This window comes from Callithrix jacchus, chromosome 16 (genome assembly GCF_049354715.1).
Source record: "Callithrix jacchus isolate 240 chromosome 16, calJac240_pri, whole genome shotgun sequence".
Classification (NCBI taxonomy): Eukaryota; Metazoa; Chordata; class Mammalia; order Primates; family Cebidae; genus Callithrix; species Callithrix jacchus.
The window spans coordinates 65,420,031-65,447,826 of NC_133517.1; the positions used below are offsets into that span (position 1 = coordinate 65,420,031).

Sequence of the window (27,796 nt, forward strand, 5' to 3'; positions counted from 1 at the left end):
GGACTACAGGCATGCACCACCAAACCTGGCTAATTTTTTTATTTAATTTAATTTTTGTAGGAATAGGAGTCTCGCTATGTTGCCCAGGCTGCTCTTGAACTCCTGGCCTCAAATGATCCTCCTGCTTTGGCCTCCCAAAGCACCCAGATTACAGGCATGAACCACAGCACCTAACCCAAAAGAAACTTTTTAATAATGAACTTTTAGAAATCAAGAGGAGGAGAACAGAAGAAATGTAATCTGTGCTTTCCCTAAATCTTAATCCACAATAATGACAGTGTATTTATCATTGTACAAAGAACACAAGCTTTGAAGTAAGAAAGGCCTAAGACTGAATCCCACAGCATTACTTCACTGTGTCTTTGGACAAGTTATTTAGCTGCAATTCCTAATCTATAAAATGAAAATAATATTTCTAAGCTTGAACGGTTTTTGTGAGAATCATGACACAATATATATAAAATATCTAGCAAATACTGTATTATGTCTTCAAAAAGACATAAACCAATGTTACAGTATTGATGTTTATTACCATTACGTATTATTTTCATAACAAAATTATATATTATCATTTATTGATATTAACACTTTTCTTTCCTGAATCAGTGGGTATACAGCTATATTATGCTCCATACTTTTCTGTATTTGAAACAGTTGACAATAAAAAAGAGGTAAAAATAAAAAATATCTAGCACAATTTCTGAAACAAAGGAAAACCAAAATACATTGCCTCTATTACTGTCATATTGAGTTGACATTAACATGAAGAGGAAAATGTCAACAAATTAAACCATAGAAAGGCCATTTATAAATCTTAAATCAGTACTGGTCATGTTTGATAACATGGGGCACTCAGCACCACTAAGAAAATTAGACTGCAAGGAAATACTAGGTAATTATTATTGGTCAAGATAATATAGATAATATGGCATTTCATTTAATGAAGTTCACTCAAATTAAGGTAGATAACTGGGGAATTTGGTCTTTTGCCCAAATAACTTATTAAAGCAATCTAAAGGCATTGCTGGCTGTAAGTAAAGAAACTTTTGGAAATGCATACTAAAATTCTCCCTCAAGCTGTAAAGCTTCCCCTAAACTTTCCTCACCTAACATAAACAGAACAGGAGAAGCCTCAGTAGCTACCTTGCCTGAAACTAGGCTTGTCACATCATCTAAATGCATTTGGAAATACCCAATATTTTCCTGCTGAAATAAGTGATAAAAATAATATTAAGAGTTTGAATGAGGGCTTTATTTAACACTCTTGCTACCAGTAATAACTAACAGTGCCATGCACTGTTCCAAGAGCTTCATATATATTAACTCATGTCACACAACAATCCTGTGAGACTGGTATTCTCATTATCCTCTTCTCAGAGATGAAAAATTGAGGCAAGGAGAGAATAAATAACTTGCTCAAGATATATAGCTAGCAAGCAGTATAGGTGTAATTCAAACTGGGGTGGTCGGAGTCTGGAATCCATACTGTCAGCCCCTGGTATACTTCCTCTTCCTATACCGGAAAATGATTATCCATAAACAATAGCAGGTAATATATGATTATTTTATTTTTTGATTAAAAATCTGAATGGAAACATACAGTATTCATGTAGGTTGAATGCCTTAAACCTTCTCAGAGAAGAAGTCAGAACTGAAAGACTGAAGGTGATACAATGAAACTAGACAAGGAAAGAAATAATGTCACTGTATTTTCTTTTTGAATTAGGTATGCTTTCACCAACCTTATTTTAATGAACTATGGCTCAAGATAGAAGAAAATAAATGTGGTGAGCAGAAATAGTTCAGAAGTAGCCTAAGAAAGAATAAAGATACAAACCCTTAATGTTAATGGTAAATTTATTTTTAAAAGGGTGCCAAGACCATTCAAGGGGAAAGATTGGGCTTTTCAACGAATAGTATGGCATAGTTAAATATACACATGCAAAATGTGGATAAAGCTGAATGCTGAATTCACATCACATACAAAAGCTAACTCAAAATGACTTACTAAATACAAACCTAAACTGTAGAACTCTTAGAATAAACTATTAGAGTATACCTTTGTGATCTTAGATTAGGCAATAGTTTCTTAGATATGAAACTAAAATCACACCCATCCACCACCCCCAACCCCCCACATACATACACACCCCCACACACCAACAATAAAAGGAAAAAAAAGCAAGTGGACTTCATCAAAATCAACGCTTTAGTGACTCAAAGCATACCAGGAAGAAAGTGAAAAGACAAAGCCACAGAATTGGAGAAGATATCTGCAAATCATATATCTGATAAAGGATTCTTATTAAGAATATGTAAAGAACTTTTACAATTCAACAATCAAAAGACAATTGAAAAATGGGGGAAAGGATTTGAACAGATACTTCTCCAAAGAAAATATACACAACAGTCAGTGAGCACATGCAAAGCTTTACCATTAGTCATTAGGGAAATCAAAATCAAAACCACATTGAGATACCACTTCAGACCCTCTAGGATGGTAAAAGAAAGTACTGATGTGGATATGGAGAAACAACACTCATATGCTGGTGATGGGAATATAAAATGATGCAACCACTTTAGAAAACAGTTAAACACAGTAACTTACACTACTAAGTATAGACATTATTAATTGTTTATATACTATTAAGTGTATATACTTAGTAGTGTACTAAGTATATATACTACTAAGTATTTATACACTATTAATTGTATATACTACACTACTAAGTATATACCCAAGAGAATGAAAAACACATCCACACAAAAACCTGTACACCAATCTTCATAGCAGCATTATTCATATAGCCATAAAAATGGTAACAACCGTAATAATGAAAAGGCATGAAACTCAAAGGAAGTGTAGGACACAAAGTTAATGTTGCAACAAATGAATGACCAAGAGAAAATAAAAATGACAGGTGTGCATTCATTTACAGGCAAATATTCTATTACGATCAGTTAATACCACAGATTTCACAAGAAACAACAGAAAAAGCGAGAGACAAATAATTCTAATTATCTTAATTTGTGCTGACTGTTGAATTCAGGAAATTTGCCTTTACCAGGTAAAGACATTCTAAGAAGCAATTAATTCTAGATATTCTAATTAAACAAAATTAGTAACATTACAGTTTTACTCACAGAATTTGTTCCAAGAACTTGAAGCTTTGGTTCTCCTGATTCCAGCAGCTTTGCCACCATATGAAGAAAGCTTTCTACAAATGGCTTAATGCTTTGAGAATGGCAAGCCATGAGAAGTTGGTCCAGTGCCTCCATAGCAATCAAAACATACCTACATGTCAGAGAAAGAAAACGTCAAAGCATTTCTACCTCTCTTAATTCTCCTAAGTGCTTTCCATTGAAAAAACTGACATAAGTCTATTAAAATACACCAAAGAAAGAAATGCAAATTTAGTAACTCTTAAGTAATGTCTTAATTCTCACATAGCACTAATGATCTTGTAGGTTATAAAATAATCCTTATATTGAAGTATACAGAAAATATACTCTGTATTCCTCCATTTTCTCTTTAACTATCTAAGCTTCTTTAACATTAACTTTGTGTATTTTTCTTTGTAAATACAGGCAGTTTATATTTTCCAGACTTTTAACCATATTTACTTGTACCTAACCCGAAATAATTAGTAATGTGACAATTTCCAATATAATCTACTTATATGTGTAAAAATGAGTAGATAAAACACTATTAGCAACAGAATATTATTTTCAAAGTCTCATAAATATTAATTTACAATTCATCAGATTTTACATTTTGTAGTTAAAATTCAGACAGATACCAGAGGCTAGGAAGGGCAAGTGGGGCTGGATAGGGGCTGGTGGGGTGGGGTATGGAGGGATGAAGAGAGGTTGGTTAGTGAATACAAACTTACAAAATTAGATAATAGAAATAAGTTCTAATGTTCAACAGCACAGTAGAGTGACTAAAGTTAGCAACAATGTACTACACATCTCAAAGTAGCTAGAAAAGGACTTGAAATGTTCCCGACACAAGAAAGGACAAATAACGGACAAATAATGTGGGGTGATGGATAGCCCAAATACCCTGACTTGATATTTACACATTCTGTACATGTAACAAATCCTCACATTTTTAAGGGCGAATCTAAAAAAAAAATTAAAATTTAGTCTTTAGGTAACTGTCATTCAACAATCAACTATAAAGCTATCTCTGCCAGACTTACTAAAACATTCTAAGTGATAACCATGCGGAAATACAGAAAGCTAATACATCACTTGGAGGATACTCTAATAAACTTGCATCATAAAATAACGGAATAAGAAAGTATTTATAATCCAAATTGCAAAGTTATTATTGCTCTAGCACAGAGAATATAGTAGGATGGTAGACTTCTACTTACCAGTAGAAGTACAGCTAGTAACAGTTTCAAATTAGCATGCTGGGATTTTCTGAGCCTTGATATCTAAGTCTAGCATGGTTCTCTCTTACTACTCCTCTGAGAGGTAAAACTAAAGCTACGTGAAAAAAATCATCTGCTTTACAGGATCTTTCTGTTTGTTTTCAATTCAGAGACTGATTTTTAAGTTACTGTGTTGCACTGAGAAGCAAGCTAAAGGTAACTCAGTTAACTAACGTTAGTCTATTCACAAAATCTGACCACCAGAAAAGTAATAAAAGGCACAACATCTATAGGAGTATCATATATTTATTTGTATATTATAATACTTTATCTGCTATATATTATCTTTTTCTCTCTAAATGGCAAAATAATCTATAGATTTAGTCTAGAAAGAATTTTCCAAAGACACTATTTTAGCAGCCATTAGTTTCCTTACCCAGAACGATGTCTGACAACATCCCGGCTCAACCTTTCTGCCAGGTAAGAACCGATTCGATCCAGTTTCTCTGGGGCAGATACTGCATAAAATGTTAATTTCTCCATATCAGCTTTCACAAGGCCATCCTAAAAATAATAAGAATAACAAGATAAATAGATTATCTATATTTTCATGCATATATTTTTAAGTGTTGCCTGCTTTACATTTTCCCTTTTTGGATTAGGGATTAAATCATATTTATGTAGAATCTTCTGTATATAACCTCCTTAGTGCTAATATTCACCATGATGGATACATAGAACTTTTAAAAAGTTTAGAATGCACCCTTTATGCAAAGCACAAAAATCAATTAGACTCTAACATCTTCTTTTATAGAGACAGCTCAATTATCTGCAGATGTATGAAACGGGATATAGATGTAAAAAGATTTCAAACAAAATTTGTTTCAGTGTAAAATCTTGAATTACTATTACGCCCGTTTTACTCATTTACTTATAAAATAGTCAACATATTGCTTTAATGATTCAGAACTCAGTGATGTCATTTTAAGATTTTGTTGTAATTAATAAACAAGAAAGTGTTCAGAACTGTAGAATCTATGCTCATTCGATATATTTTAAAAGCAACAACAGGTCCCTGATGTGGGATTATAAAACAGTCACTTGTCTCTGCCATCTAAAAGATGATGTGCAACAGGTCCACAAATTCTCCCCAGTTACCACATAAATTTCTTGGCCATATATAACCCATGTAAGTGTGCTTAGGAATATTGGAATAGGTGAGAAGGGAGAGAGAGAAAAAAACTGTTAGATGGTGAATCTACAACAAAAACTGTGTAAATTTATGTTTTCTTCCTCAACTGGTCCCTCAATGTCCTTTGGCTATTTTGTTGTGTCCCTAGTTGAGTCACCCCCTCATATTTTCCACCTACTCCGTTTTCCTCAAACTTGCTACTTTGGGGCTTCTCTCCTCTCTCTGACAGCAAATGAGCTCTTCTCTTTCTCAGAGAAGGTGGAAGCCATCAGATTAGCATTAATTGGCAAAACATCCCTGCTTTCTCACTGCCTGTTAGGTCAGTGTATCTTAACCAGAGGTAACTGAACCCCTCCAGGGCAATGTCTAAAGGCATTATGGGTTGTCATAGATGGGGAGAGGTGGGTACTGGGATCTACAGGTAGAGGCCAGGGTTGTTTCTAAATATTTCACAATGCACACAATAGCCCCCAAAAGCAAATAATTATCTGAACAAAAATGTCAACTGAACCTAAGTTGAGAAACCCTGCCCTAGGCAAACAAGAAATCCAGTTTTCCTGTCCAGGAGGAACTGGTTTGCCTCTGCTCTGTCTTCTGCATACAGTCCCAGAATCTGGCTTCATCAGTTAACCTCTCTTATTCCTAGTTCCTTGACCTCTACCTGTCTATCAGTTCCTCTACATCATCATTTAAATATAATTGTGTCTCACCTATATTTTTAACCCCTTACTAATTTTTATTGAGGAATAATCTATATATAAGTAACTGCATTGATATACAGTATATAATTGGAAATATGACAGTTGTGTACATCTGTGAAGACACTACTACAAATAAGATACCGATTGAGGATACCTCATCCAAAATGCTTGGGATCAGAAGTTTTTCAACTGTGGATTATTTCTTAGATTTTGGAATATTTGCAGATACTAACCAGTTCAATATCCCTAATCCAAAAATTCAAAATCCAAAATGCTCCAGGGAGCATTTCCTTTGAGTGTCCTGTCAGTGCTCAAAAAGTTTTCAATTTTGGAGCATTTCAGATTTCAGATTTTTGGATTAGGGATGTTCAACATGTATAGAACATTTTCATCGTTTACAAAAGATTTCCCATGTCCTTTGCAGTCTCTCTCTCACCCTCTTCAGGCAATCACTGCTCTGCTTATCACTATGAATCAGCATGCATCTGACATAAATAGAATCACACAGTTCAGAAATCATATCTGTTGTGCAAGACTTCTTTCACTCAACTCACCTCTTTGCCCAGGAACCCTTCTCAGTTCACCTGGATAATTCCTACTCATCCTTTAGGTCTTAGCTTCCTTCAAAAATGTGTTGCACCCTCCCAAAAGCTCCACCACCAAGATTGGATGAGATGTTCCCATTATATGTTCTTTTAGCTCACAGTACTTATCTCCACTATTATATTTTATCAGGTTATCTTTTCATTGATTAAACAAATACTGAGTGCCAACTGTGAGCCAGGCACTATGATAGACATTAGGAAAGTAACAGTGAGCAAAGAACTGCATTAACTCAATTGGTCCTCATGAGACCCTTATGAGACTGGTACTATTTATTACTCCATTACACAATGAGAAACCAAGGCACTTGCCCAAGATTATCCAGCTACTAATTTTAAGCAATTATTTATCTGTCCCCTCAATAGATTTTTCTTTCAAGGCAGGGGCTATGACATGTTTGCTTCTGCATTTGGGTACCTATTGTCTAACCCATTATGGACATATCACAAGATTTGTTTGTTTTAATAAATTAAAAATAATAAATATGGCAAATTGAGTAATGTTTGTGATATGTATTCAAGGTTCATATAGATCTTTTCCTTTTTTAAAATCTGATCTTAAAGATCGCTATTTAAATAAATCTTATATTAATTCTTGGCAAAAATAAGGATTCTTTCTTTAATTTACCTGGGTCATTCAAATGATCAAGTGTCCAAATCTCCCTCACTGCCTACAAGTTAAAGTGGCTAAAGTAGAGGTCTTGTCTGCCATTCCCAATTCTCTAAAATCTGGCCTCCACCTTACCTTCAGTAACCACATGTCCCAGACTTCTCAGGAAAATAATTATTTGAATATTCAGCCTATTAACTAATAACATCTAAAATTTCAAATGAGAAATCATGTCAACACAATTATCTCACTTACACTCTACAATTAGGTTAGAAAAACCTTCGCCTACAGTCAATGGATAACTTGCTCTAGACTTCAAATATATGTCTTGCTTTCCAAGTCTTTTCTCTTTCCCCTCATTTGCAATAAAGAGACTAATCTTGTCTGCCTCTCCAGATGGTATATATCCTTCAAAGCTCAGCAAATCTCATTTTCTCTGCGAATGCTTCCCAGAGATTGCCAACCCACAGTGATACCTCCCTGCTTTAGAGACAAAAACTTTCCACCTGATTTACTTTGCATTTTACTTACTAATGTGTGCACTCTAATTTCATATTTAATATGTTTCTGCTTTATGTCAGTTACTGGATTGAAAGGTCCTTAAAGGTAAGTACCATATCTTAGGAGTTTTTTATATGCCATAAATTATCCAGGAAAACATGCAGCCAATAACATTTAATTGATTAATCTCTTCTACATAACTGAATGTTTAAATAGATTTGGTTAAAAATGAGATATATTAACATTAAGTTAATGTTAAGATAACCAAAAGCTTTATGTAGTCTGTTACATTTCAAAAGAAAGCAAATTTTGGAAGTAAAAAGCCATATAAACTTTTTTGTTTACATTCATTTAACATGAGACTACAGAAGTCTTAGAAAGGTTGAGGCAATGTGAAACAAAATCACCCCAACCAGTTGCTTTGAAACACTAGTCTTTATATAACAAATTTTATAACAAATAAATAATTGTTATAAAAATTAAATAGTATTTAAGTAAAAAGAAAAACTCTGCCTGAAACAGTCTTTCTCTACCTCTCAGTTCTCTTCTAAAACCTGTGTGGTCAACGTCTATTTATTCTTTGGATCTTAGGTTAGATTTTTCCTCCAGTCTTTCTTCTCCTCAGCCAGAACTGGGTATCACTCCTACTTACTTCAGGAGTGACTCACACTTCATTTGTCTATTACAATGTTTTTTTTCACAACAGATTGTAATTACCAATTGACTTATATATGTGCATAGTGAGAGTAGAAAACTTTATCTCTGTTCACAGTGGTATCACGAGCACTTAGTTTAAATAATCTGGTACTCGTTCATAAATTTTTAATAAGACAGTGGTACTTAAATTAGATACTATATAAACTATAAAAGAACATCAACTGTCCATTTTTCCAGATTTGTGCCTAATCTAATAAAAGAAACTGAAAACTAGATAAGCAAGCATGGGTTATTTAAGAGTTAAAAAAAGAAAAGCATAAAAAAGTAGTATAAATGATGAGATATAGAGGTAAAAGTAGAGAAATGAAATTAGGGAAACCTTAGGGAGGTCAGCGGGGGGCAGAATGGGTCAGCAAAGAGAAGGATCAGTAGATGTAGATCAAATTACTTTTGGATCTTCAGGGAATATGTTGTCCACCAGGCGTTTGTAGCGAGGACGCAAAGCAGAACAGCAGCAGCATACTCCTGTTAAAAAAAGGAAATCAAGAAGTATAGAGATTATTAATATTGTAAACTGACCTGGAAATTCGAGTTTCTGAATATTAATGGGCTATATAAAATACAAGTTCAAACTGCCACAAATAAAGACATACAAATGTAATCTGTGATTGAGAAAAGAAAAAGTTAAATTTCTGATCCTTACTCCAAAAACACACAGCTTCTAAGAATTTTTGTGTAATATGCATACACATCCTACCAAATTCATCTGACAAAGCGAAAACATAATCCATGTCCCCTTTTCCTCATTTCTGATCTCATCTCCCATAATTCTGGCATACCCCCATCCACCTGTCACAGTCCACTCCACTCCAGCCGCAGTGGTCTCCCCACTGATTCTAACCAGCTAGGCCCCCTCCTTTGGATCTTAGGTCTCACTGTTCCCTCTGCCTGGGAATCTCCAAATATCTACTAACAGCTATACTAACTATGTTACCTTCTTCAGTTCTTCATCTAAGCCTCTCTGACTACCTTTACCCTGCTCTACCTTCTTTTTCCCACAGCACTTATCACCTAACACATTAAATAAACTTTCTGTTGTGTTTACTGGTCCTCAACTGTGGTCGCTCACCAGGACCAACGAAGGCAGGGATCATTGTTTTGCTCACTGATAAATCCCAAGCAACTGAAATAATCCGAAAATACTTCAGATCAACATTAATACTGACACTGAAATAAATTAAAATCAAATATGTATTAAGCACACAAGCACTGAGCCAGGTCCTGTATTGCAATGATGAAAGAGGCTTATAACCTGAAAAGAAGATTAAGTGAGTACTTAGTGTACACTAATGCAAAGACGAATATAGGAAATTCAAATTGTTACCATGGCAGAGGCTGGCAATACGTCTGAAAAACAAGTCCTAATGCTTCAAGTTTTCTGTTAGAATGGGAAACTTCGTTATTTTCAGTAAGAAAGGTTCTTTATAAGCTATTAAGTTTCACTTACATTAACAATTTCTGATGTTATACACTATACACTACTTTTAGTTTAAAAACACTTGAAAAATAAATGTAACCTTGGAATGCAAACAATGTCCAGTTCCCCCTTTAGGAAACTTAGGTTTCCCAAGAGAGACAGAAAAGCAAATGGCAAAGTGCCTAGTGAGTAGCCACGGGGTTAAAGAACGTGGGCTTTGGACCTAGATCTGTAGGGAATCAGTCTTCCCACTGTCCAGCTGGGCTGGGTGGGTTATTTTGTCTCACTATACTTAAGTTTCCCGATCAGTAAAAATAGATGTCATAATGCCTGCTTCATAATAATTGTGGGAATTAAATAAAATTGTATATAAAGATCTTAGTAAGTAAGCACTCAATAAAAATGGTAGCTATTATTAGTAATGCAGTAAGAGGAGTATTACAACAATCAGCATAAGCAGATGATGATCAGGTGACCTTAAGATAGTATTCCCAATAGTGTAAAAACCTTTTCTGTAAAGCAATCATTTAAAAATCACAATACATTTTACCTATGGTTCCCAACCATAACTATCTCAGTAGCAGGTGTAACAATTACCATTTTCTGAAGATGAGTGTGCAGCACTGTACTAAGGATGTTACAGCATTATTCACTCACTCACTCCTATGGCACCTCTCTGAGGTTACTATCATCCCCATTGGATAAATGAGGAGACCAGCTTAGAGAGGCCAATTTTGTCCAGCAACACCCAGCTGGGGAGGATCTGAGGAACTGCAATTCCAACTCAGACCTGAGGACTTCAGAGAGTAACTGCCACACTAAACTCAAGTACCAGCAAATTTCTAAATTACTTTAAATATTTTAGCTTTCTATAAATCACGACCAATGAACGTAATTGCAGAAATGTGTATGCCTAACAGATGAGGGATGCACTGCCATATAGGAAAATAAATGATCACAGCGAGTTTCTCAGAAAGGCCCAGCACAAAACAAAAACTCCTTCTTGACTACTTACTATAAATAAAAAACTACCCACAATAAAGAAGGTATATAGGTTAAAATTTCTCATTTAAACTTTTAGGTTTATATAAAATTATATCAAAGACAATATAAGGTCAAAATTAATCACAAAAGAAATTACTATATAGGCTTTTAAATAAATAAGGATACTGTACTTATAAATATCACAAGAACTAGTAAAATAAAATCATTGGACCTACTTAAGTATAGAAATGTAGTTGACTCCCTTGTTGAAGTAAATTCATAAGGCTTTTCAAGTTCAGCTGCAGGCACCTGAACATAGTCCTTCATGTTGTATCAGACTATTTTCTAGTCATTCTTTCTCACTCTAGATCCTTTTACCTACTGCTCAGGAAGTGCCCAGTTCATTTTACTTCTAATTAATTAGCAGAGGGCACTAAAGTACTGTACCTTACCTAACTTGTCATTGACATCAAATATAAAGCTATCAAGAACTTGATAATATCCATATCAAGTTCTGCTATCAAAGCCAAACAGCTTAAATATGATCCTATTAAAGTACTTATATTGCTGGTTTAATAAAAGTAGGTTTTCACACAGGTTAAATAAGAAAGCAAGCCTACTTATACCCTCTTTACTTAAGGCATTCCTTTAGTTCCTCCCATCCTAGCTTCTGATTCCTTCCAATAAACCCACTTGGGTCCTAAAACTAATCTGTTTTTGACCTCTTCCCATCTTCCTCTTTCCCAAAAGAAATAAGAGGGATGAGCATATCACAGAAAATCTCCAACAATTGGCAAGTCTAAGCAATATGTTATTCCTTTAAATTTAATTCTATATTGCAGTTCTTTTTCCCAATTGTATGTATAGGGCCTTCACAGTGTTCATCACCTAGGAAATATTCAATAAATACTATTATCAGTAGCAATAAATTAATTCTAGCACATAAAGGAGAAAGTTATCCACTATTCTGCTACAGCATGTGGAAATCAGAACTCTGACTATGATACACTAGAAGAATATGAAATAGAAAGGCTCAAGTGGGATAACTTCAGGAAAACAGAATTCAGACACAGTGGACAAATTATGACCAAAAAAGTGCCAGGCTAAATATTACAGTAGTGTTCACACAGGCTCTGGAATAGTCTATTCAATATGGCTCTCTGAGCCTTAGTCAGTGAACAGGAAAATCCTGCTACCCACCTCTCACAGTTAAGGGTATTACATTAATAATACATAAAAGGTGCCTGGAGTGCAGAAGCCACCTAAACACACTTAATATGCTCTTTTTTTTAATGAGTAAATATTACATACTCCTGAAGTAACATTTCTTCAAAGACATCTGTGATATTGTAAAATATATATTTGGTTTTCCCATTTCCTGACAAATAGCTTCTGATAGCCATATGATCTCCAAAGTGCTAAGTGTCTTTGTGCATAGTAATGAGTTGACTGATGGCTGGGGGCTCAAGGATAGCTTCTGGTGTGGGCTAGTCACAGTAAAGACCAAGGCATGATGAGAAGGTGGAAACTTTCAGCCACAACCCCTAACCTCTAAGGATACCGGAGGGGCTGGCTGATAGTTACATTGGTTATGGGTAGCCAATGATTTAATCAATTGTGCCTTTATAGTGAAGTCTCTATAAAAATCCCAAAAGGACTGGGTGTTGATGGGCTTCCAGGTAGCTGGACACATGGAAGTCAGTGGAGGGTGACTCACAGGGTGAGAATATATATGGAAGCTCCTCACCTCTTCTCTCATACTTGGACCTATGCATCTTTTCCATCTGGCTGTTCATCTATCTCCTTCCTAATAGCCTTTGTAATAAACTGGTAAATGTAAGTAAAGTATTTCCCTAAGTTCTGCGAGCCACTCTAGCAAATTAGCTGGGCCCAAAGGAGGGAGTTTTTGGGAATCCTGATTTATAGCTGGTCTGTCAGAAGCACACGTAAAACAACCTGGGGCTTCTAACTGGAATCTTAAAAAGTGTGTATGTATGTGTGTGTATCGTGTGTGTGTGTGTGTGTGTGTGCACACAGGTGAGTGGAGAGGTGGCAGGGGGAGGTAGTCTTGTGGGACTGAGGCCTCACACTATGGGCTGTGACACTACCTCTAGGTAAATACTGCCAAGAACTGAATTACATTAGAGGACACCCAGCTGGGGAATTGCTGGTTTGGTGTGTGGAGAAAATCTCCTATACATCTGATCACAGAAGCATGTGTTGTTGTGAGAGTATAGCAGAAGAAGTAAGCAGTTTGTTTTTTCTACGCAAAACCCCAAGTAAATTCTTCTCCTTAGTCCCCCAATATCATTCTCATATATATTCAGCACTGCCTCTTGGTCCCTACACAGTAGTGATGCCAATTAACCTCTAGAAGACGTCAATATTGACCTCCTTCAACAGCTAATTTCCAATCCAGCCTGGCTCAGAGGCATTCATAGAAGGACCTGAGCAGCTGTATAGAGAACCTCAAAGCAAAACTGATAGTGTGGATAGGCAGGCACACAAAGGTACTGGGAATCAATATAAGTGGTTGGTTGACCAGTGAGTACTTCTGGTTTGTGATACCATTTGCTTTCCTATGCAACTCTATAAATGTGGGGACTTGAATCATTAAAAAAAAAAAAAAAAGACTCCTTTAAAAATAAGACACTTCCATTTCTGAGAAACTATATTATTCTACGATAATTTAACTGGAAATACTGATGTCTCCATCACCAAATGCTACCATGCCACTGGCTACTTAGGATAAAGCTATCCTCCAAAACAAAAATGCCAAGTTAGTAACACTGTCACTGGGGTTGAAGAATGCTTAGATTCTATTAACATTATGAAAACTGACTGTATGACTTTGAATTTTGTTCCATAATCTATAAAAGCATGTAACAATAGTATCTACACCTTCTATATAGCAATTCTCTCATTTAATTCTTACATGTAACATAACAGAAATTCACTGACATAGTAGGGCTTACTAGATTTTATACTTTTAAATGACAGTGTCTATGACTACTGGATTTTGGTCCTTTATGCCCTCATTATATATTTCTATCATAGCACCTGTAACAATCTACTGCACTTATTTACATATATGTGTCTGTCTTCACCACCAGAATATAAATCCCTCAAATGCAAAGCCCATTTATCTTACACATTGTTTTGCATGTCAGGCATAAAGCAGGCATTTATAAAAATGCTTTTTGCTAAACGAGGAAACAAAATATAAAGTGAGTTTAACATCTGCTCCTATATGCTATGAAAATCAATAAAGAAAGTACACTGTCCACCCTAAAACACTAAATAAGTGCCAGAATGATGGCCGGGCGCAGTGGCTCACACCTGTAATCCCAGCACTTTGGGAGGCCGAGGCGGGTGGATCACGAGGTCAAGAGATCGAGACCATCCTGGTCGACATGGTGAAACCCCCTCTCTACTAAAAATACAAAAAAATTAGCTGGGCACGGTGGTGCGTGCCTGTAATCCCAGCTACTCAGGAGGCTGAGGCAGGAGAATTGCCTGAACCCAGGAGGTGGAGGTTGCGGTGAGCCGAGATCGCGCCATTGCACTCCAGCCTGGGTAACAAGAGCGAAACTCCGTCTCAAAAAAAAAAAAAAGTGCCAGAATGATATGATTTTTCCAACAAACAGAAGACAATGTCAAATGAATCACATTGAACAATTCATGTTTTATTTTTAGGTATAGCAGAGGCCATCAGTAATCAAGGTGAAAAGACTTTGTATTGGAAGATTTTTAAAATTAACCACTTCAAGAACTGTAGCTCTGTGGTATCCAAAACCCTTTAAAAGAGTCTGCCTCATATATATTCCTTCCAAGGTTAAAATTAAAGTCAAGTTACTCATTCAGTTGATGTCAGAACAAGACATTTACTTCATACAGTCAGAAAGATTTAGCAATATTAGTGTTCCACTCACACACATCCTTTCCAGGTACCAAAACAACTCACATATAATGCATGTGTGTACATGTGTGCATATATACATATGTACAATATGCAGTAAAGTTAAATATGTATATATACTGCATATTATCATACTTATTGAAAAAATTAAATGTTACTCAGCAGAGCTACCCAAAGACAAGGACAATACACATACACACACACACACACACACACACTCTCACACGCACGCACAGGTGTATTACATATAATTCTGTATATACCTATATACACACATGTATTATATATAAAGCCTATAATATGGATGTTATTTTAGCACGCTATGCTACAAATGACAACTACAAGGAATTAAAAAGGTAACTACATAGTTGAAAAGATAAAGGTTTAAAAATAAAATTTAAAACAAAATTTGGACATTTTAGGACAAAGACTATCCAATATCAAATGGACTGCACAGCCATAAGCACCAGAGGTTCAGAGGAGAGAAAACAACTTCCAGTTAAAGTAAAAAGAGGTTTTGCCAAGGATATGGAACTTGAACTGGATACTGAGAACTCCCCAGAAGAATGAGTAGGACTGACATACAGGAATAAACTAGATACAGTGAAGGACAACTGTAATCAAATGCAACAAGACAAGCAACAGTATGCGGATGGTTTATGGGAAAAACAAAACGCATATTCTAGTGACCCAGAGCTTTGAAAGAAAAGTGGAAAAACATGAAAAGAGTTTGGTGACTAATTAGATGGGGTCAAAAGAAAGGGAACAAAATAATCTTATCCTCAGAAAAGTGTTCCTTTTAAAAGGATTTTAATCCATTAGAGGAGTATTTTATTACATGATTGTTTCCACGTATAATCGTATACCTTCTCTCCTTTCATTCTCAATTTCACTACTTGTTTGTAATTCCTAGGCACATAAACCTTATGGAAAAGAGGACAACAAAGCAATAAATAGAATTAGAGCTCCAATTCTGTTTCAAAGGATGGTCTTCCTCTTATACTGCAATACTTTGCTCTATAATAGACGTAACACAGACAAAACTCTGGTACACTTCTCCAAACAGTTCTGGGAAACTGTAGAAAAACAAACAAACAAAAAAAGCATCTTTTTGTCCTGAGGCAACTAACTGGCATATAATCCACAGATAATTTTTTCCCACTATTACAATTTTTAATAAAACACATTTTTAATTTTAGACATTATCCTACTTAGTAGTCATGTTATAGACTTACACTTATATTTAACTTTACTATATATTATCATGTTTATTGGAAAAAGTTTAAATATTACTCATCAAAGTTACCCAAAGACAAGAGCAATGAAATACAGAATAATCTGGGCTTTTGGAAAATATCATTCTGAGATATTTCACTGGAAAAGCTTCTAGAATCATTTGAAAAAAAAATTAACACAAATATTAATATTAGATAATTTAATTCCCTTTTCATTTCATCTGATCCTGGCTTAGTTTGCAAAACAAGAAAAAACCCAATGGATGAAAGAGAAACCAGAGCTGCAACCAGGAGAGAAAAGTACTCATACCTCTACCCCACACTGTAGAACAGTGCATGGCTCATCCCTATTTCCAAGACTATATCCCCGAACCCTGAGTGCACACACCAACTTCAATGTGCTCAGCCGGCAGAGTCCTGGCAAGGAGACTATATCACCCCTGTGTCCCAATCTACAGAGGTAAGTCATCAGATGATGCAGAAATAAAAACTGAAACAGTATGTGATTCCCTTAATACATAAAAATTGACTAATATTTTCTACAATGTCAGTAGTACTCTTAGAATTAAAAAAAGAACATTTTCATTGTTGTATTTTCTTTTTTAGATGTAAACAGTAACTTTCTTCTTTAATACAAACCATGGTACTATTAAATTGAAATTTACTGTGCATAATTAATATGTTTTAGAGGAGAGAAGTAATTATGTAGTGGTCTAAGATAAACGTTAGGGATCATGATTAAGAGGGAGAAAAACAAAGGAAAGGTAAAAGGTAAATCAAACTATGCACAATTTAAAATAGAACTGAGGGTGAGTTTATAATAGTACTAAGCACTAACATGTTCTAAGAGCCCTACTAAAATGCAATCTAGCAAAAGCACTTGTTGGCAAAAAAAAAAAAAAAAAAAAAAAAGTGTTTCCCTACATTTGTAGGGAAACAGTTGGCAAAGTCATTATGGAGACAGTTTCCATTTCTAGAGTATATTTCAACCAATCAATATCTTTGGAGATTTCTTTTTTTTTTTTTTTTTTTTTTTTTAATTTTTTATTGGATTATAGGTTTTGGGGTACATGAGCAGAGCATGCAAGACAGTTGCGTAGGTACACACATGGCAGTGTGCTTTGCTTTTCTTCTCCCCTTCACCCACATTTGGCATTTCTCCCCAGGCTATCCCTCCCCACCTCCCCCTCCCACTGTCCCTCCCCCTTTCCCCCCAATAGACCCCACTGTTTAGTACTCCCCTTTCTGTGTCCATGTGTTCTCATTTTTCATCACCCACCTATGAGTGAGAATATGCGGTGTTTCATTTTCTGTTCTTGTGTCAGTTTGCTGAGGATGATGTTCTCCAGATTCATCCATGTCCCTACAAACGACACAAACTCATCATTTCTGATTGCTGCATAATATTCCATGGTGTATATGTGCCACATTTTTCCAATCCAGTCTATTATCAATGGGCATTTGGGTTGATTCCAGGTCTTTGCTATTGTAAACAGTGCTGCAATGAACATTCGTGTACATGTGTCCTTATAGTAGAACGATTTATAGTCTTTTGGATATATACCCAGTAATGGGATTGCTGGGTCAAATGGAATTTCTATTTCTAAGGCCTTGAGGAATCGCCACACCGTCTTCCACAATGGTTGAACTAATTTACACTCCCACCAACAGTGTAAAAGTGTTCCTTTTTCTCCACATCCTCTCCAGCATCTGTTGTCTCCAGATTTTTTAATGATCGCCATTCTAACTGGCGTGAGATGGTATCTCAATGTGGTTTTGATTTGCATCTCTCTGATGACCAGTGACGAGGAGCATTTTTTCATATGATTGTTGGCCTCATATATGTCTTCTTTCGTAAAGTATCTGTTCATATCCTTTGCCCACTTTTGAATGGGCTTGTTTGTTTTTTTCCTGTAAATCTGTTTGAGTTCTTTGTAAATTCTGGATATCAGCCCTTTGTCAGATGGGTAGACTGCAAAAATTTTTTCCCATTCTGTTGGTTGCCGATCCACTCTAGTGACTGTTTCTTTTGCCGTGCAGAAGCTGTGGAGTTTGATTAGGTCCCATTTGTCTATTTTGGCTTTTGTTGCCAATGCTTTTGGTGTTTTGTTCATGAAGTCCTTGCCTACTCCTATGTCCTGGATGGTTTTGCCTAGATTTCCTTCTAGGGTTTTTATGGTGCCAGGTCTTATGTTTAAGTCTTTAATCCATCTGGAGTTAATTTTAGTGTAAGGTGTCAGGAAGGGGTCCAGTTTCTGCTTTCTGCACATGGCTAGCCAGTTTTCCCAACACCATTTGTTAAACATGGAATCCTTTCCCCATTGCTTGTTTTTGTCGGGTTTATCAAACATTGTATTGTTGTATGTATGTTGTGTTGCCTCCGGTGCCTCTGTTTTGTTCCATTGGTCTATATCTCTGTTTTGGTACCAGTACCATGCTGTTTTGATTACTGTAGCCTTGTAGTATAGTTTGAAATCCGGTAGTGTGATGCCCCCCGCTGTGTTCTTTTTGCTTAGAATTGACTTGGCTATGCGGGCTCTCTTTTGGTTCCATATGAAGTTCATGGTGGTTTTTTCCAGTTCTGTGAAGAAAGTCAATGGTAGCTTGATGGGTATAGCGTTGATTCTGTAAATTACTTTGGGCAGTATAGCCATTTTCACGATGTTAATTCTTCCTAACCATGAACATGGAATGTTTCTCCATCTGTTTGTGTCCTCTCTGATTTCGTTGAGCAGTGGTTTGTAGTTCTCCTTGAAGAGGTCCCTTACGTTCCTTGTGAGTTGTATTCCAAGGTATTTTATTCTTTTTGTAGCAATTGCGAATGGCAGTTCGCTCTTGATTTGGCTTTCTTTAAGTCTGTTATTGGTGTAGACGAATGCTTGTGATTTTTGCACATTGATTTTATATCCTGAGACTTTGCTGAAGTTGCTTATCAGTTTCAGGAGTTTTTGGGCTGAGGCGATGGGGTCTTCTAGGTATACTATCATGTCGTCTGCAAATAGAGACAATTTGGCTTCCACCTTTCCTATTTGAATACCCTTTATTTCTTTTTCTTGCCTGATTGCTGTGGCTAGAACTTCCAGTACTATATTGAATAGGAGTGGTGAGAGAGGGCATCCTTGTCTAGTGCCAGATTTCAAAGGGAATGCTTCCAGTTTTTGCCCATTCAGTATGATATTGGCTGTTGGTTTGTCATAAATAGCTTTTATTACTTTGAGATACGTTCCATCGATACCGAGTTTATTGAGGGTTTTTAGCATAAAGGGCTGTTGAATTTTGTCAAATGCCTTCTCTGCGTCAATTGAGATAATCATGTGGTTTTTGTTTTTGGTTCTGTTTATGTGGTGAATTACATTTATAGACTTGCGTATGTTGAACCAGCCTTGCATCCCCGGGATGAATCCTACTTGATCATGATGAATAAGTTTTTGATTTGCTGTTGCAATCGGCTTGCCAATATTTTATTGAAGATTTTTGCATCTATGTTCATCATGGATATTGGCCTGAAGTTTTCTTTTCTCGTTGGGTCTCTGCCGGGTTTTGGTATCAGGATGATGTTGGTCTCATAAAATGATTTGGGAAGGATTCCCTCTTTTTGGATTGTTTGAAATAGTTTTAGAAGGAATGGTACCAGCTCCTCCTTGTGTGTCTGGTAGAATTCGGCTGTGAACCCGTCTGGACCTGGGCTTTTTTTGTGAGGTAGGCTCTTAATTGCTGCCTCGATTTCAGACCTTGTTATTGGTCTATTCATAGTTTCAGCTTCCTCCTGGTTTAGGCTTGGGAGGACACAGGAGTCCAGGAATTTATCCATTTCTTCCAGGTTTACTAGTTTATGTGCATAGAGTTGTTTGTAATATTCTCTGATGATGGTTTGAATTTCTGTGGAATCTGTGGTGATTTCCCCTTTATCATTTTTTATTACATCTATTTGGTTGTTCTCTCTTTTCTTTTTAATCAATCTGGCTAGTGGTCTGTCTATTTTGTTGATCTTTTCAAAAAACCAGCTCTTGGATTTATTGATTTTTTGAAGGGTTTTTCGTGTCTCAATCTCCTTCAGCTCAGCTCTGATCTTAGTAATTTCTTGTCTTCTGCTGGGTTTTGAGTTTTTTTGATCTTGCTCCTCTAGCTCTTTCAATTTTGACGATAGGGTGTCAATTTTGGATCTCTCCATTCTCCTCATATGGGCACTTATTGCTATATACTTTCCTCTAGAGACTGCTTTAAATGTGTCCCAGAGGTTCTGGCACGTTGTGTCTTCATTCTCATTGGTTTCGAAGAACTTCTTTATTTCTGCCTTCATTTCGTTGTTTACCCAGTCAACATTCAAGAGCCAGTTGTTCAGTTTCCATGAAGCTGTGCGGTTCTGGGTCGGTTTCTGAATTCTGAGTTCTAACTTGATTGCATTATGGTCTGAGAGGCTGTTTGTTATGATTTCAGTTGTTTTGCATTTGTTGAGCAGTGCTTTACTTCCAATTATGTGGTCAATTTTAGAGTAGGTGTGATGTGGTGCTGAGAAGAATGTGTATTCTGTGGATTTGGGGTGGAGAGTTCTGTAAATGTCCACCAGGTTTGCTTGCTCCAGGTCTGAGTTCAAGCCCTGGGTATCCTTGTTGATTTTCTGTCTGGTTGATCTGTCTAGTATTGACAGTGGAGTGTTAAAGTCTCCCACTATTATTGTGTGGGAGTCTAAGTCCTTCTGTAAGTCATTAAGAACTTGCCTTATGTATCTGGGTGCTCCTGTGTTGGGTCCATATATGTTTAGGATCGTTAGCTCTTCTTGTTGTATCGATCCTTTTACCATTATGTAATGGCCTTCTTTGTCTCTTTTGATGTCTGTTGCTTTAAAGTCTATTTTATCAGAGATGAGAATTGCAACTCCTGCTTTTTTTTGCTTTCCATTAGCTTGGTAAATCTTCCTCCATCCCTTTATTTTGAGCCTTTGTGTATCCTTGCATGTGAGATGGGTTTCCTGGATACAGCACACTGATGGGTTTTGGATTTTTATCCAATTTGCCAGTCTGTGTCTTTTGATTGGTGCATTTAGTCCATTTACATTTAGGGTTAATATTGTTATGTGTGAATTTGATACTGCCATTTTGATTCTAAGTGGCTGTTTTGCCTGTTAGTTGTTGTAGATTCTTCATTATGTTGAAGCTCTTTAGCATTCAGTGTGATTTTGGAATGGCTGGTACTGATTGATCCTTTCTATGTGTAGTGCCTCTTTTAGGAGCTCTTGTAAAGCAGGCCTGGTGGTGACAAAATCTCTGAGTACTTGCTTGTTCGCAAAGGATTTTATTCTTCCTTCACTTCTGAAGCTCAGTTTGGCTGGATATGAAATTCTGGGTTGAAAGTTCTTTTCTTTAAGAATGTTGAATATTGGCCCCCACTCTCTTCTGGCTTGTAGTGTTTCTGCCGAGAGATCTGCTGTGAGTCTGATGGGCTTCCCTTTGTGGGTGACCCGACCTTTCTCTCTGGCTGCCCTTAGTATTCTCTCCTTTATTTCAACCCTGTTGAATCTGACGATTATGTGCCTTGGGGTTGCTCTTCTTGCGGAATATCTTTGTGGTGTTCTCTGTATTTCCTGCAATTGAGTGTTGGCTTGTCTTGCTAGGTAGGGGAAATTTTCCTGGATGATGTCCTGTAGAGTATTTTCCAGCTGGGATTCATTCTCTTCGTCCCCTTCTGGTACACCTATCAAACGTAGGTTAGGTCTTTTCACATAGCCCCACATTTCTTGGAGACTTTGTTCATTCCTTTTTGCGCTTTTTTCTCTGATCTTGGTTTCTCGTTTTATTTCATTGAGTTGGTCTTCGACTTCAGATATTCTTTCTTCTGCTTGGTCAATTCGGCTATTGAAACTTGCGTTTGCTTCGCGAAGTTCTCGTATTGTGTTTTTCAGCTCCTTTAATTCATTCATATTCCTCTCTAAGGTATCCATTCTTGTTATCATTTCCTCGAATCTTTTTTCAAATCTTTTTTCAAGGTTCTTAGTTTCTTTGCATTGATTTAATACATGATCTTTTAGCTCACAAAAGTTTCTCATTATCCATCTTCTGAAGTCTAATTCCGTCATTTCGTCACAGTCATTCTCCGTCCAGCTTTGTTCCCTTGCTGGTGAGGAGTTTTGGTCCTTTCTAGGAGGCGATGTGTTCTGGTTTCGGGTGTTTTCCTCCTTTTTGCGCTGGTTTCTTCCCATCTTTGTGGATTTGTCCGCTGGTCGTCTGCGTAGTTGCTGACTTTTCGTTTGGGTCTCTGAGTGGACACCCAGAATGTTGATGATGAAGTATTTCTGTTGCTTGGTTTTCCTTCTACCAGTCTAGCCCCTTCGCTGTACGACTGTTGAGGTCCGCTCCAGACCCTGCTTGTCTGGGGTGCACCTCTAGTAGCCGTGGCACAGCGAGGGATGCTACCAGTTTCTTTTTCTGCTCTCTTTGTCCCAGGATGATGCCTGCCTAATGACAGTCTTTTGGATATAGAGGGGTCAGGGAGCTGCTTGAGGAGACAGTTTGTACTTTATAGGGGTTTAATTGCTGAGCTGTGCACTCTGTTGTTCATTCAGGGCTGTTAGGCTGCTATGTTTGATTCTGCTGCAACACAGCTCATTAAACAACCCTTTTTTTTTTCTCAAATGCTCTGTGTTGAGGGGTTTGGGCTTTATTTTTGGATGTCTGATCAGGTGTCCTGCCCAGCTCAAAGGCAGACTAGCCACTGTTTGGCTGCCGAGGCTCCGCCCTGCTGTTGTGTGATTCGCGCTGTTCCTGCCGGCTCTGCTGTGGTCTCCGCCATGCCCTGCGGCGGAGTCTCTTCGTTGTAGTGTGTTGCCTCAGCAACGGCAGGCTGCGTCAGCAGTGGGCGTGTATCTCAGTTGGGGCGGGTTGCCTCGGCAACGGCTGGCTGCCTCAGCAGTGGGCGTGTATATCAGTTGGGGCAGGTTGCCTCCATTGTGGTGGACGCCCCTCCCCCACAGAGCCTCTCGGACCGTCTGCCCGGGATAGTTTGAAATCGCGGTTTTGTTCGTCCCACTGGGTATCCCAAACAATCTGTCCCTGCAATCCCCTGGGCTGGGCTACTGTGCAAGTCTTGTTCAGTCTCAAGTCCAGCCCTCTCAAGTCTCAGGTTGCCGGTTCAACAAGGCACCCGGACAAGCGCGCCCTGTGGGGATTGCTGGGTAGGGCCGGCCGCCGCCGCCCCGGCTGCCGGCTTCGCCAGGCAGACCTACTGCCTGGCGTCCCGTGTCTTTTTATACTTGGGAGTTTCCCCGTTCTGTGGGCAACAAAGATCAGTCTGGAAATGCAGCACTGACTCACCGTTTGCGAATTCAACGCGGGCTCCAATCCTGGGTTGTTCTCACAGCGCCATCTTGAGTCCCCTCCCTCTTTGGAGATTTCTATAGGAACTTACTTCCATTTCTCAGAGTAAATCTTGGTAAATACACAAAATAACAAAGATAGACAATATGTATAGCAGTATTTTATCTTAAAAACAGAGATGTGTATTTCTGGTAACAGCTTTCTTTAATACTAAGAGGACAAAAGAAACTGAACTTAAATCTTTCCTTTTATTAGCCAATTCTAAGCTAAATATTTCCTCTAAAGGACTTTAAGTAACCTGAAAAAATATTCATGGAACACCAAGGAACATTGTTAAATGTTTTTTGAAAACTGCTTTTGTTATGTCAATACTTGAACATAAGCTAATGACCCAGGAACCGTCACTCATTTCAAAACCAATTAAAAAAAAATTGTTTCGAGAAAACTAAAACCTTCTATTGTTCAAAAACACTATTAAGGTAAATTTAAAATTCCACATACAAAACAGAAAAAATTCCCATAAAAAATAAAGACACCTCAGATTGGGGGGGGGTCTCTGATATGCTCATAATTATAAATCAAAATACAGAAAAAAACAATATTAGTACAACAAAAATTGGGATTGTGGCAAGAATATGTGAAAGCAAGAACCCAATTTGCAAATCACTTACTTACATGGTTTCAAGCTTCAAAGGAATGTATATAATTTAGCATTTTCAAGGGTGGCTGGGGGATGCTATTATTAATTATGCCAGGACCAGTGGCATAAACTTTGAGCATCCCCAGCAAACCAGGAACCAGGATAATCCTACTTATTCTCCTGCATATTGGAACATGTGTAAAGGGATCAAATATTCAAATTTTCAGTTACAGCTGAAAATGAAGAAAAGCAGCAACAATCCAGCCAGGGGCAGATAAGGATAAAGAAAAAAAAGAAATATGGAAGACCAATTAAACAAACAAACAAACAAACAACCCTAAGATGTTACCTGGCTTTTTTTTCATATACAGTAACTATAACCATAATCCATAATACTTACTATGTATCAAATAATACAATGATTTTTATAGAAAGCTCATTTACTCAACATTTGTAATTAAAATGCTTTATAAAATATCTACTACATACAAGGCACCAAGATAGGCATTGTGAAATTTGCAAATATTCATACAACTGGTTCCTGAGAGAAAGAAGTTTAATATATATCAAGACTGTAAGAAATCAACATTACAGAAAAACAAAATAAGTTCCTTTACTAAAAACAAAGCTAGATGCAAATAAAATAATAAAGCAAATGACTGGATTTACCCAGTCTTTGGGTATAATTATATATACTTAACTATACTAATTTGTCTGTCAAACTCTTAACATTAACACATCTCTAAGGAACAATTACCACTCACTACTTCTAACTCCCTAACAAAATCAACATTCATAAAAATCTCCTTCTACCGTTTGTATTTATTCTTTAATGGTACAAGGTTACCTCGGAATAAATCCAGGCTAAGCAAACTATGTTTCCATAGTACAGTGCTTCTCTAAGGGTGGTCTATGAGCCCTCTGAAGAAGAATCTCCTAGAGTACTTTTAAGAGTGAGACTTTAAAGACTCCCTGGCCCCTACCCAGTACTTTCTGCATCAATCCCTGGGATGGGATACCAGAATTTCTCTTTCTAAATATAAGCCTCCCGTCCCACCATGGCCCACATGCACACCCACTGTGGTGTGCATTTGGGAACCACTGCTCTAGAGAACCACTTCCCTTGTATAATGATGTAGAGAATTTAGTATATGATGTTTTCTTATTGTGTAGTTAAGGTATTTGGGACACTGTCCTTATCTAAGTTATGCAACAGGTAAGTTATAATACAGGCTGCACCTCATAAGGTCATCTTATATATTACAATAACTGAATCACAAATAGCACTATGAAGATCCAGGGGACCAAATGAGTGAGAGAAATAACAAATGCTATGACATTTAGAAAAGACTTCACAGGAGATGCTGATGTGATAAAGACCTATCACTGGCAACAGGGAGTTGGTGTTGCAGCAGGAAAAGCCACGGGAAATGGATCTCCCGAACACCGAATACAGAAGGAAAGGGTTTATTACATCTGGGAGCTGAGGGAATGATTTGTCCAAATACAGCTCATCTAATAAAGGAAGTTTCTGCCTTTATATAGGCTTATACTTTAGATGTTACACATGGAAGAATCTTAGGTTTACAGCTTTAGAAATCACATATGAAAAGGGTCTCGGTTTATAGCTTCAGGAATCACATATGACAGGGTACCGGTTTACAGTTTTAGGACTCATATGTGAAAAGGTCTCTTTTTACAGTTTCAGGAATCACATATGAAAGTGTTCCAGTTTACAGTTTTAGGACTCATATGGAAAGATCTTGGTTTACAGCTTCAGGAATCACATATGAAAAGGTTCTGGTTTACAGTTTTAGAACTCATATGGAAAGGTTTCTGGTTTGATCTTGTTTTAAGTAAAAATAGCGTCTTCCAGAGAGTTTCCCCAAGACCAAGCGTGTTATTTTCAGGAAGGAGATTCAAGAGGCGCCAGCTGGCCTGCTCTCTCTTCTATTGAGATGCACAGTGGATGACAGAGGGGGAGGGAATCCCAGATGCCTGGATCTCCTTCCTCAGTATTTGTGGCTAAGACCACTAGAAATTCCCCATTACTTTCAAATATTGCTACCAGACCTTATTGGGGAGTAGATTTTCTAAGGAGCTTGTATAATAAATACTTGGCGGATTCACGTCAGAAATAAATCAGGACTAAATGGTCTTTAAAATCCTAAGCCAAGTATTTCAACTATAGTAAAAGCAAAGATCAGATTTTCCACATTTTTTTCTAAAACATGACCAGACCTTTGAAATTTTCTCTTTTCTTAAGATTGTGCTAATATTTTCTCTGTATTTCATTCCATCTTGTTCTTAACATTATCAGTCCTTGGGATTTATTTCACATGCAATGGCTAGAGAACAGGTTGTACATTTGGATAAACTATTCCACTCACCAGTTCCTATCTTCCCTATAGAAGACTTCTGCTATAAGAGGGAAAAGCAACTTAATTTACTCATGAGTCTGGAAAAAGGAACCTAGTAGGCTCTAAAACATAAGCACCAAATCTGTATCTGCACCATCAGCACAATGTCCAGGACAGGGTAAGAGCTCAATATTTATCTGTTAAATAATGAATAAACAAACTCAAGAGTTTCTCCTTCAGATCTGCATTCTGCAATCCACTCTTTCTGCTTATAAGCATACCTGGTTCTGGAAGTGTGTATCTTTACAAGGCATCTATGGGGTTATAGAGAAGTTTGAATCAATGTGCCTTCCTTGCAAATGGCTTGGTCAATGTGTTTGCTATGCTAACCTGGGGTGTCCCTCAGATACACCATTGGAAAGTTTAGATTTGAAGGGAAAGTAGTAGAAAGACTGATAATGGACAAGGGTCATAATCCATTCTCAACCCAGCTTTACCAGTAGTAAAACATGTATCAGATTGACTTTTATATTTCTCTATTTCAGTTGGTTCCAAACTCAGAGAGGACAAAGGTGAGACTGCTACCCTCTGAAAACCAAAAAATAGATGTGCCTCAGAAATATATATGATTGGGTAAAACAATACTCGATCTCATGTATTGTTTTAACAAGGATTTAGCAAAGCCTACCATGCCGTAGACACTAAACTAAATGGAGTGATACAAATACAGGCAACAATCCCTGGGCAATCCCTGGCCTTTTAGTAGCTCCTAATCTGGTGGGAAAAGATAATCACACACAGAGAGAATTATCTCTGCGATAACAACTATCACAGGTTGCTATGAGATGATAGCGAATGGGGTAACTGACCTTTCTGCAAGAAGTAATGACTAAATTAAGTCTTGAGGGAAAAGCAGGAATCAGGCAAAAAGGAGAGGAGTATCATTCCCAGGCAAAGAGTCACATCTATTAAGGCTCCTTAGAGGTTTAATCTATGTGGCTTTAATTTGCAAGTATGCATAAAGTTCTGCAACATGAGAAAAACGCCTAGGCAAACTTGCAGGAGGCTGACTTGGATCCAACTAAGTAAAGAAGATAAAGAGGAGGAGGTAGGAAAGTTTGGACAATTGGTTGGATGGTGGTGTCACTGACCAACAAGGAAGACAAGAGGATACACTTTGGAGTAAAAGGAGGATATCAAGAAGAGAGAATGAATTCTGTTTTGCA

The 27,796-nt window shown here is 37.2% G+C and overlaps 1 protein-coding gene across 23 annotated transcripts in view; it reads right to left on the reverse strand.

The window, feature by feature from the left end:
• Positions 1-27,796, reverse strand: part of EFR3A (EFR3 homolog A) — a 103,866-nt gene that overhangs the window by 52,410 nt on the left and 23,660 nt on the right. For 11 of the 23 annotated variants that reach the window (XR_013528101.1, XR_008477194.2, XR_013528103.1 and 8 more), the window contains 3 exons: positions 9,094-9,170; positions 4,819-4,946; positions 3,145-3,295 (listed from right to left, as the gene is read on the reverse strand). Coding sequence is in view for 19 of the 23 variants with exons in the window: in XM_002759223.6 (XP_002759269.6) it covers positions 3,145-3,295; positions 4,819-4,946; positions 9,094-9,170 (356 nt within the window). In the remaining 4 variants the exon portion in view is untranslated. Of the gene's footprint in view, positions 1-3,144; positions 3,296-4,818; positions 4,947-9,024; positions 9,171-23,567; positions 23,682-27,796 lie in introns of all 23 variants that reach the window. The other 12 variants (XR_013528102.1, XM_078353174.1, XM_035277457.3 and 9 more) reach the window with 3 other exon arrangements.